The following is a 12416-nucleotide window of genomic DNA, read 5'->3' on the forward strand; positions in this document are numbered from 1 at the left end:
TGAAACGTCTTTCCTACTATGTGACGTTCTTTTTACTGTCTGTATTCTGCAGCTTGGTAGTCTACTTTTTGACATGCAACTTTGCACTGACACTTCTGATAAGTTTTTCTTCGTCCAAAGAACCATATTTGGTTGAAGAAAAAATGGAGAACTTAAAGAAGGTCGTGAAAAAAAGTCAGGGTGTACTATGTGGAAAAAAAAAATAAAACAAGTAACTGAAAAATCAAATTTATTGAGTATTTAATAAAATTGTTTCAATACTTGACAATATCTACAATAAACTGACTATAAATACAGAAAATTACGTACATCAAAAGCCATATTTAGTCAGTAGCATGTTTGTGGACTGTACTGAAAAACAAACAATATTTAACCCTCCCAAAGTCAACAAACATGGTAGTTACTATACTTGCTCTGTTTCAAAAATAATCCTATGGTCCTAATACACCTTCAAAAAGATTTTAGCAGTAGCGGATTGTAAGTTTTATTCCCCAGATGATTTAACAAAAATTAATTACTTGACAGTTGTTAAAATTCCAATTTTCCTTAGTATTTTTACCTTAGCTACAGTGGTATTATTTCTTACCACCATGTATTCATGAATTAAAAGTCATCAGTATGGGTGAGCGGACTATTTTTTTTGCATTTCTACTACACCAAACCTTTTTTATTCAATTCTATATATTTTTTCAAGTTCACATTTATTTTTCCAAGTGGACCGGAGATTTTTATTAACAAATAACTTTACGCCTTAACGCCCAAAAAAAATTTACTCGAAGCGTTTCGGGAAATTGTTTTTTACTTTACTGTTACTCGAAGCGTTTCGGAAAAAAATATAAAATCGAATAAAAAAGCTTCTGTGCGGTAGAACTGCAAAAAAATTAATTTGTTTATGCTCTGCTAATAAGGATAAACCGCTCGCCTAGGTTACGTTTTTAGATAGACATGCTTGAAAATAATTATGAAAATAGGTACAATTTAACAAAACTCTATAAATAGAATACAGTGAAAGTCTGTATCTGTCAAAAAATAACTTGTTAGTAAATTTTTATAGTTATCTTTACTCTTCTTTACTAATTGTACTAGCAATTCTTATGGTAAATTTAATTGCAAACAATTTTACTCCTTTTCATTCTTCTCGTACTCATACAAATTTCCGAGATATTGGGAATAACAGCTTGAAAAATTCGAGATCGGTAACGTAGATTTTTTCCTGAATTTTTCACAACTTTTTCAACTAGAGCATACTTAAAAGAGATGCAAGGGGAATAACATGGCTGAGCATATTCTTTAAAGTATTCACAAGATTATCGGTAACAAAATTGAAATACCTAATGAGCAACAAAATTTTCCTTGCAAAAGATCCACCAAAGCTATAATTTCCTATTGAGATATTTAGCAAATGAAGTCGAATTCGTAAAACCAGTTTATCTGTTTGGTGGGCTTCTATAAGGTACTCAAATTGCACAAATATAAGATCTGGAATATTCCACCCGGCTAAGCCAAGCAAAAAAATTAACAAAACAAGTCTTTATTTGACCTTTCCGCTTTCAAATCGGTATTTCAACTTCCAATATAGAAGCCGAGACGTCAAAAATATGCGTCAGTTGGGACATCCCCACTACTCACTTAATATTAATTAAATACTGGTCTTAATAAAACCAGTTCACAATAAAACAGTTTGAGAACATTTATAACAGTACAAAACACAGAAACCAAATTGAAGAAAATAAAATAAACACAAGGAAAGCATAAAAAAGTATGGAGAAAATGTAAATGTTATGAAGAAAGTCAGACTTATAGGGGTCACAACAAGAAACAAAACAGGGAGCAGGATATACAATAGGTAACGTATTTATATAAATTTATTAAAATCCTTTATAAAAGGTATATAATTAAAAAAACCCAATCGGGCTATATCAAAACAACAAAACGTTTTCGGAATCCATATTCCATCATCAGTGTCTAGGTGTCCATGTATTGAGCCACTAAATATCTGGGTAAAAACCCGTTAAAAGTTATTGGTTTCAATTTATTTTCCATTATTAGATCTTATATGTTAAGATGTTAGAATTACCAGTGGATTTGATAACATGGCAACGTAAGAGTCTACATGAAGTTGCTGGTCCTGAGAAAAAGTGATGACTAGACACTGATGATGAAATATGGATTCCGAGAACGTTTTGTTGTTTTGATATAGCCCGATTGGGTTTTTTAATTATATACCTTTTATAAAGAATTTTAATAAATTGTTTGTGATACATGGTATACAGCCAGCTACAGGAACTTCAGAATATCCAGAACTCCAGAAAGTGATAAGGAAGCAATCAACTGATCAAAACTTAATTAGAAAATTAAGTTAGAAATTAAAATTAAGTCAGTAGTGTCGAAGTGACATATAGAAATAACAACGAGTTTAAGGAAAGGAGATGTACTATGTACTGAGATATTCAAATCGGCTCTTGCATGAATCATAAGTTTACCAGATAACCCGGGTGGAACTCTGTTAGTAACTTAGCTTATGCATAAGAAAATTTGCAAGATCAATACTATATTTGTAAGAGTTCTATAGAGCTCTGGAACGCAATGCCCGTGAGGCAGGATTGAGAGTTTTCAGACAAAAAACCCAATTCATCCTCATGTCAAGCAACCAAGTGAAAGCACTTGGATTTTCGAGCATCAAGCACCAAGAGAAATTAGGAACTGTAGCTTCTGTATGGAAAACCAGACTTGGTTACTGAAATCAATCAAGAGCAATTTAAGGTCATGTACAGAAAGCAGGGAGTAAAGAACCATCAAGAAAGTGTTTCTGGGACTAGAGAAGTTTGAAAAATGTTGAGAGAAATAATCATCATCATTGGTGCTACAGCTCTATAAAAGAGCCCCGACCTTACCAAGTCTATTACGCCAGTCATTTCTATCCATTGCCAACTGTTGGCAGTTTGCTGCGTTTATTTGTCTACAATCCTCATCTACACCATCCCTCCATTTGAGTTTTGGCCTACTCCTACTTCCCACAGGTTGTGACATAAGAATTCTTCTAGGAGGGTTGTTCTGCTGTGATCTTGCCAGATGTCCTTCCCATCTTAGTCTTCCTATTTTTATAAAGGATACTACGTCTTTACCACCAAATATATGTTTATATCTGTGATATATCTCGTAGTTGTACCTCCTTCTCCAAACACCATTTTCACAGATGCCACCGAATATTCTTCTCAGGATCTTTCGTTCGAATATAAGCAGGAGATTTTCATCTGCCTTGGAAATGGTACATGTCTCCGAACCATATGTCAACACTGGTTATATAAGGGTTTTGTATATGGTTATTTTTGTTTTTTGGCTTAAGTTTCTGCTTCCCATATGTCTACTCAGTCCAAAATAGCATTTTTTTGCTAGGATTATTCTTCGCTTGATTTCTTCCGTCATGACGTTCTCCTTGGTGATCAGGGAGCCTAAGTATGTGAATTAGTCCACCACTTCAAAGGTAGAGTTATCAACCGTGAATTGGTGGCCGATGTTTCTGGCTTTTATTGTGTGGTGTTGATGCCATTATCTTAGTTTTCTCCTCATTTACTTGCAGGCCCATATTTTTTGAGGCGTTTGACAAGGTGGTATACATTTCTTCTAGCTTGTGTGTTGTGCGGGCAACTAGGCCAACATCATCTGCATATGCCAACATTTGAGATGATTTATTAAAAATGTTCGCCATGTATTTCGACTTTGCAAACAACTTTACGCATTGTAGCCTTAACCAATCTAGAAATAATAGGGCATTAAATAATCATTTCAAAGTGTAGTTATTATTGTGGAAGCCACCAAAATAAAGCAAACGCATTACACGTGCATATAATACGAATGTTAGGAATAAATAAAGTCTCATACAAGAGTCTTGTCTCTCCCTCAATAATCCTTAAGATATATCTGAAAAATATACTAAAGAAATGTACTGAATTAGTAAAACCAATAAAACTGAAGGCATGAAAGATGGATGACATCAAACAACTGACATAGTTTGGCAAAGTGGAAGTAATAGAAACAAAATACCATAATACAGGTCAAGAAGAATAGAATACTGCTGCACCTATAGGCGATGAAGAAGTGATCAACATACAGAAATCCATTAATTATAACTATAATTGTACAATTTGAGTTAAATTTTTATTATCCATCCAGAATTGAGCACATAAGTGATTATTTTTAAAATGAGAGCTAATCCATTTGTGTGCCATGGTTGTTACTAGGGATTCTCAAACACCCACCCATTTAGCAAGTAAATAAAATAGATTTAATGATAAAAACGTTTATTTGGCTCCTGTTAGTACAGCTTAACTGTTAACATCTGTGTAGTTTAATTTTAACTTTAAATGCCAATACAAAAAATCCGAAAATTCACATGGTTAAGAAAATATCAAGCTTTGGTATATTAGTGAAAACTACTAGTCACAAAAGATTTCCTAAATTCACTTACTAGAATTAATTAGGTACTTATCAAATAAATAAGTAGGTGTAAAAATAACACGATATTTTAATAATATCCAACCGTCGCGTCAGTTGGGGTTAAGAACAGCCGATAATTTCCAGAAACAGGATCACGTTTTAAAACAACCACCTGCACTACTACAACATGTTCAAGTAACTATAATTTCTATAAAATATTCTCTCAGAGGTCACTTTCAAATCAAATTATAATTGAGATATTTAAAAACATGAAATCTCGCACAATTTATTAGATAATCTACTTGATATAAAACCGATAAAAATTTCTTTACAAAACAATATACGTATTCAAAAGAGTTGGGACAGTGTATAGTATGTTGCTAGACATAGGTACTTTTCATATTAAAAAAAGTGTTAAAATTAATTTACAATGTTCCATTGATACTATTACATTGATTAAAACTACAACAAAACCACCGAAAACCAATCTTCCCATTGAGATAATTATTATCAATGATGAAATAAAGAAAAAATCAGATAATCTGCCTGGTGGGCCTCCAACAACCGTTTGAAAATCATAAACATAAAGAAAATACACTTTTTACTTCATGTATCGACTTCGACATACGTTTTTTGAAAACCATTACCAATATGGAAGCCTAAACGTCCAGTAAAGAGTTTAATTTGAAGAAAATATATCTTAATATGTTGGAAATATATCTATATAAATGGTGTTGTAACACCATTCATGATGATGGTGCTACCAAAAGTGCTTAAAAAATTTATGGAAAGCTGCTAGAAAATTTGATTTCGCTGGTGAGGTATGAACAATAGAAGATATGGTAAATATTTATTTATGGGTTTGTTAAATAGTATTCGGGAGGATTCAAATACAAAACGGACAGGCTTGGGCACCAGATCTTGTTCCATCTAGTCAAATGACCTTCTCCAAGGCTGACCAGACCTTCTTCGCTCATCTCGCTATTGTCTGTAAGCATTCTTCAACGCGCGTACATTCAAAATGCGTCTAGGTCTTTTTACTTCCGATACAAGGGAAAATCATTATATTTTCGCATTTTCCTTCTTTTCCACATTCAATTTTCAAAATGCCACAGTCCTGACAGTTTATTTTTCAAGTGATAATAGCTTTAAAGTAATCGAAAATGTCTACTTTCCCATACTTGTATTACCTGCCTACGTATTGGGTCACTACCAGAATAGGGAAATCAATGTATTAGAGAGAGAAGTACCTTTTGGATAAGTAAGAATGAGAAAGATATATGTTGACGTCACACATTACGCCGAAGCAATCTACATTACTGACTGTCATAGTTCAACTATTATCCTCTAATCAACGCAGTAATTCGCCATTTTTTAATCTAAATTAATTTATATTTGACATTTGGCATAAAACATGACATATGTGACATTTGACGTTTGACAAAAAACGTTGAGTATTTTTACGTAACGTGTGTCATTAAATTTAGTAACTAAGTAATGGCTCCTTCCAATCCTTATAAATATGGTTCTGAGACTTTTTTTCTTGTACTATTGATATATTATCTATTATATTGAATGGGAATAAATATTTTAATTGAAAATGCGTTTTAAATTAAAATTTTGGCTTATTCTCATTAAATTTAATAGTTAATCAAGTCCATTCTGCTATCGATATATTTTCCAAACTAACAGAACTGTCTTTTGGGAAGCGTTCATTTCTGTTGAGATCACTTACATATTTCAAGCCTAGTACTCAAGCCACCTAGTACAAAGAAAACAATTTGTAACGTTAAAGTATTTTATACCCAATTTCTAATAGATTGTGTTAATTTGTATACTTCTGTGTTGACTTACAAACTTTTCGTTAAATCTTTGTATACGTCTTAACTATTTAGCGTTGACAGTTGTCACTCGTACAATTGTCAAATGTCACTTTGGTAATCACCTTAGTGGAAACTTACTGTTGCAGCAGTTTAAAAAGTTACGTGAACATCCCTATGAATAGGGAAGCTAAAAAACAGTCTTACTGAACTTACACTAAGAGATCAACCACAGAATACATTTTTTATTAACAAAAACTTGGTTCTTCCATGGAATTCCTTAATTATCCTTATGAAAATAATAGATCGCAAAAAAGTAGATTAAGGTACTATTACCGTCTAGAATGCTAAAAAATGACACATATCCTGCTTAAACTTTGAAATGAAATCTGGATTTTACAAACAAAAACAAGAATTTTGGCGCCAATTTCTGGCTCAAAATTTTACTGAACAATATTCACCTATTAAGTATCTTCATTTTAAGTCAATTATAACAATTTATGATTGTTTTGTATACTCTAGTGCTTAAAATCGACACCGAAGGTGCCTTTTATACGTAAATGGTCACGTTATAGACATGGACATAACCTCAAATGTCTTTAATAAGACCAAAAACAATATTCTTTTAGATACACGCTTAAATATCACTTTGTTCTATAAAAATCTACGCCTACAATCGTCATTCCTTAATTTGGACAATGTTAACTGTCAAAATAACTTGATTTAAAATTGACCTCTTCACAATAGAATTCAAAAATGAAACAAGGGATGTTAAAAAAATATTCAATGATTTCTAACTATTTTCAAAAATAGCTCATAGAATAAAAAACAGTATGTACACTGGCAAATATCTCTATTTATACATGTATAGATTTCTTTGGTTTTTCTATAGCATAAACACACGAAATGAATTTCTACAAAAATATACAATTACACACACCTGCTGTCACAATGAAACTATCAAGAAAAATTAAAAGGTGCTACACCCTACCCTGTACGAGGGTTGACAACGATTTAGAAAAAAGTATAGATTTCAGACTCAATAATTTAGAAAATCAATATGTACATCATATAAAATTAATTACAACACATAATTATGGCAGACTAAATGTATGCTAAAGAAAATTAACATTCACAGGGTGAATTAACTCCGCTGTCTCTGTAACTCTGTAGGACACCCCGCATCTGAAATGTATGGCGTATGGTAATCAATATATTAATCAGGATATAGTGGAAAATATTCAAAAATCACACTCAAAAATGTCTGTTTTTCTATCATATTGAGTTTAGCCTGACCTGCATTCCCAAACCTTCCTTACAGGTTCGACTTGTACCACAATACAATGACCAGAAATAGTCTTTCTGTGTGCTGATTCTAAAGTTAAGTTTTTCTTTTATACAATTTAAAATCTCTAAATATTATCTCTATATCTAACGATATTGTAATCCTAAACATTTAAATCATTATATTGCAATAGAAATATGATTATTACCTCAATTTAAAATTTCTGGTATAGTACGCCTGCTTACAAGATTACAAAACATACGTAGGGATATATTGAGAGGAAATCAGGAGCAGAGGAGCAGATTTTAACTCCACAATCAGCACAACATAAAGCAGATGTAAAAGACCTTCTAAATCACAATTTACAGTTTTAAAATAATTTCAAGACCTTTTTGAAATCGTTTTTACTTCTCCACTACACATTAAATAAATTACACTGAAAGAAATATACAATTATATACAAATAAAATTAAAAATTAAATACATTTACATAATTCTTGGTATCATTGGTAAACTGCTTACACATTTTTTTAAAATTTAAAATGCGTACTTTTAATATTAAAAATTCATAAGTATTTAGGGTACATTCATATTCCAGACATCGATATAACATTCTTCTATTTCTTTTTTATAATGTTGCTATAATTTAATGAAGACACGCTAGCACAAAGGTTGTGATAAACAATATGCACCAAAGTCTCTACAAAATTTCTTCAATAATACTGTTTCTGTGCGGTATCTCAGATTATTCATACAATTTGACAGAATTGAATTGTTACAGATCAGCCATTTAATAATCTAAATTAGAGGAAACTCTTTTTAAAAACGTAGTTCCAGGGGCTTCAAATGAAGAAAATGTACTTGTCCAAGAAGAAACAAGACTACAGGATTGTCCAAATGCCCTAGTATCGAGCTTAAATAAGATACAAGATATTAAACGATTGAGGAATACATGACCAAGTGATCTATATAAAACAGATCTTTAAAAAAGTAGCCCCAGCAGCTTAACATGAAGAAAATATACTGGCACAACAAGAAAGAAGACTACAGGATTGTCCAAATGCCCTAGTATCGAGCTTAAATAACATACAAGATATTAAACAATTGAGGAAAATATGACCAAGTGATCTAAATAAAACAGATCTTTACAAAAGTAGCCCCAGCAGCTTAACATGAAGAAAATATATTGGTCCAACAAGAAAGAAGACTACAAACAGGATTGTGTAAATTTCTGGTGCTTAAAATGACGAAAATGTACTGGTAAAACAAGAAAAGAGACTACAGAACTGTCTAAATGACCTACCATCGAATCTAAATAGCATAAAAGACCTGAAACATTTGTGAAGAATTTTGATAAGTGATCTAAATCATGCAGAGGAATCTCTTTTAAATAAAGCAGTTCCAGAAGCGCAGAAAAATACTGACAACACCATTTTTAAATATTTTATTTTAAAATTTAAAATAAAATATTTAAAATTAAAATTTCAAAATATAATAAAAAACTGAGTTACAAAAACTGCTATAGAAGATAGCAATAAAATAAGGAAATAAGCTGAATTTAAGTGGTTTAGGAAAAATGTTTAAATAAACTCATCAATATTGTAAAAAATCTTAAAATAAATGATTCAGCTATAATAATACTGTGCAAATAAATCGTTCTGTTAATTAATCAAAAATAACTGCCGTGTTGAAAATACCAAATGTTTAGCACTTTTATTTTGAGTTAATACTGATAAACACTGATTCTTCAATAGGTTTTGAAACTTTGGATGCGTATTGTGTACCACAGGTAATTTAAAGGACAGCCGAACTACATTAGGACAATAATATAAAGGAAATATATAATCTATGATGGGCGGAAATGACTTTGGACGTTTCCAAATGCAGACAAAAAAGATTAAAAACAAGAAGCCAAGCGAACTTTGAGTGTTGCTATACTAACTAAAAATTTCAAAACTCGCTGACAATTTGTTCTCCCTTTCCCTTCTTTACAAATACACTTTGCTGAAATATTTTTATACTTAGAATACGATTTAAGACATCATTAGTTCGGAAATTATTCTAACATTAATCACAGCTCACAATATGCTCTACTTACAAATTACTCTACAGGGCGATTATTTCAAACGCAAAATAGACATTATGTACATTGTGGAATGTTTGAAAATCAGGTTTCTAATATTGCAAAATTTGCAACATAGCATTAAAAATTGCGCAGAAATAATATAGGTATAGGAACCATAATCTGCAGAGAAAATCCATACATTTAATTTGGTATCATTTTCCTTTACACGTGAAAATAAGGAAAAAACTGTTATTATTTGTTATTAAGCAAAGAAATATGTTGTTTACACATATTTACTTCCAGTAATAAGTATTCTATATATTATTGGAGGAAGATACACTTCCATGATATTAAATAAGAGTCAGAACTAAACAGGAAGATAAATTGCGGTGTAATTGGGGGTACATTCTTAGAAAGTTTCAAATTTGATATAAAATCCACAAATTGTAGATAAATATCAAATTTATATAGGAAACATCAAAATATATAAGACTCTGTGGCATCAACAATGTTATCTACCATATTTGATGGGAATTAATCACAATTTCAATTAAAGATACGTTGATTTCGAAGTTTGAATTTCCACTTTGGAAATCTTTCTCAAAATTTCCTAAGTAGAAATATAATCATCAAAATAAACGTAATAATTGGTAGATTCGCCTTAAATATTAGACTTTTGGCAGAAAAGAAAGTACTTAATAAACTGTTTACATTTACATATCTCAATCGCCAGTTAAATAAATATTTAGCAACAGACGTGTTGAATACGAAGCTGATTAATAAATAAATCGTAAAATAATCGCCCTGTAATTCATTATTTGGCACAAGTCAGCCAAATTCTACATGACTACGAATAAAATACAGCTGAAAAAGCTCTGACAATTGGATGTCTTGTGAGAACTGAATGTCAACTTCTGTCTTATTTTGGAAACGTCAAGTTGATGTGTATTAAACAACGCTTGTTGCGAGGTAAGTTGGTCTGGCAACGTCGCTTGGTGTCTTCGCACATCGCGTATCCAATCAATTTTCCCTTTTCAACATTCTGGGGAAAACTTTTCAAAAAGACGATCCATTTATCAGAATATAGGATATTCTCCTCGCTATAGACCATTTACATCAAGAATATATTTAATACATTATTACACTGATTATATATTAATCGGGCAGCATGTGTACGAAGCTGATAGGAAACATTCCTGTTCTATCTGGTTCATTTTCCACCATTCCTTCCATCCAGTTATCATCGTCTGTGTGCTCATTGATGACTATAATTATTTCCCCTTCCTGGAATGACAGTTCGTCATCATTATCAGCTGCGCAGTCGTACAAAGCTTTGCATCTTCGGAGTCCAGTGTTGCCATTTGAAGCGTACGACAGTCTCCCGCTGGGAATAGACCTCGGCGAGCACAAGGAACTGGTTGATATTGGACTAGATGAAATTCTATGCGGTGGAGAATCAGATGCCTAGAAATTAATCACTATGTTATTACATACAAAAATATTCGGTATTAAAACTAATAAAAATGAAAATGAAATGATTTGATCGTAGAATCCCAATGTAAATCTCTTTAGTAACTTGTTATATAGTTCGTACTTTTTACTACCTATTTCTTACATAACTAGGAATTTAGAGTGATTAGGTATTGAATAGAACAAATCTAAATCTGGTGACTGAAGTTTTTGGGGTAACACCAGACTCACGAGGCTTACTTGAAATAAGCCGATAGAACGGATAACCAAGGGAAGGTCACTGCTTTAATGATACCTAGACGCACTCATGGAAAAATGTGGGTTTAAAACCAGACAAACCAACAATAATGTATGTTGGTTTGTATGCATCAGTGATATGGTGGCCAAAAGTGAAGAAAAAAGTTCATTTCTCAAATTAAGAAACGTGCAAAGTCTTGCCTTAGAATTACAGGAGCCCTGAGAGGTCTTAGAGAGGAGAGGATAGGATATTATAGATTCAGAAAATCAGCACAGAACATCTTCCTTACTGGACTGTGGCATAAAACTTAAAAAAGGTCAACCATATCTTCGATGATGGCGAGGGACTAGATGACAGACGGCAAACACTTTTTGAAGATAAATATTTATAGACGGTTGCATTTGGATTTAATCCGTGTCACTTCTCATTCTGTTACATGTGTTTCAAGGTCTACCCATCATCAGAAAGACTTGCTATATGGCCATTATAAAAAAAGTAATTACCAAAGTATGCATTTAGCGACCTCTAACGAGAAAAGATGTCTAAACTGTATACCCAAGCTTAATCAAACCATTTAGAGCGATGTTAGGAATATTTATATTCCTAATATAATATATTTATATTTTGAAAACTCCTAAGTGATTTCAAATACATATGGTACCCATCCACTAGACCTGTAAAAGCTGAATAGGGTTTAGAGAATTCTGGAATGGGTATTATAATTAAATGATAGACGGTTTAGAATTTCTGTGACAAAAATTAATGGTTAAGATTAGTAACAAAGTACAAAAAAAATTCAAAGAATAAATGGGGGAAACTTGACAGAACAAGTGCATGAGAACAGGAAGAAAATAAAGTAGGTGTTTAAAAAGAAAACCGCCCAACCAAAAAATAAAAGTGAATGACTAATGAACTATTCGATCTTATGGAAGAACGAAGACAATTTGAGAAATAAGAAATAGTAAACAGTAAATAAGAAGTAAAATACAAAGAGTAAGGGCAGAATGAAGATATTTTTTATGATTTGTAGATTTCTTGAAGGCGTTTGACAAAGTTAGACATGTGGAAAAGTAGAATTTGTACCGGGGAAAAATATTCAGA

General features: G+C 31.9%; 1 protein-coding gene across 2 annotated transcripts in view; it reads right to left on the bottom strand.

The window, feature by feature from the left end:
* Positions 1–216: 216 nt before the first annotated feature.
* Asap (ArfGAP domain of ASAP) overlaps positions 217–12416 on the bottom strand; it is a 104851-nt gene continuing 92651 nt past the window's right edge. For both annotated transcript variants that reach the window (XM_072546548.1, XM_072546547.1), the window contains exon 15: positions 217–11071. In XM_072546548.1, coding sequence (XP_072402649.1) covers positions 10763–11071 — 309 coding nt within the window. In that variant the 3' untranslated portion in view covers positions 217–10762. The remainder of the gene's footprint in view (positions 11072–12416) is intronic.

Source organism: Diabrotica undecimpunctata, chromosome 10, assembly GCF_040954645.1.
Source record: "Diabrotica undecimpunctata isolate CICGRU chromosome 10, icDiaUnde3, whole genome shotgun sequence".
NCBI lineage: Eukaryota > Metazoa > Arthropoda > Insecta > Coleoptera > Chrysomelidae > Diabrotica > Diabrotica undecimpunctata.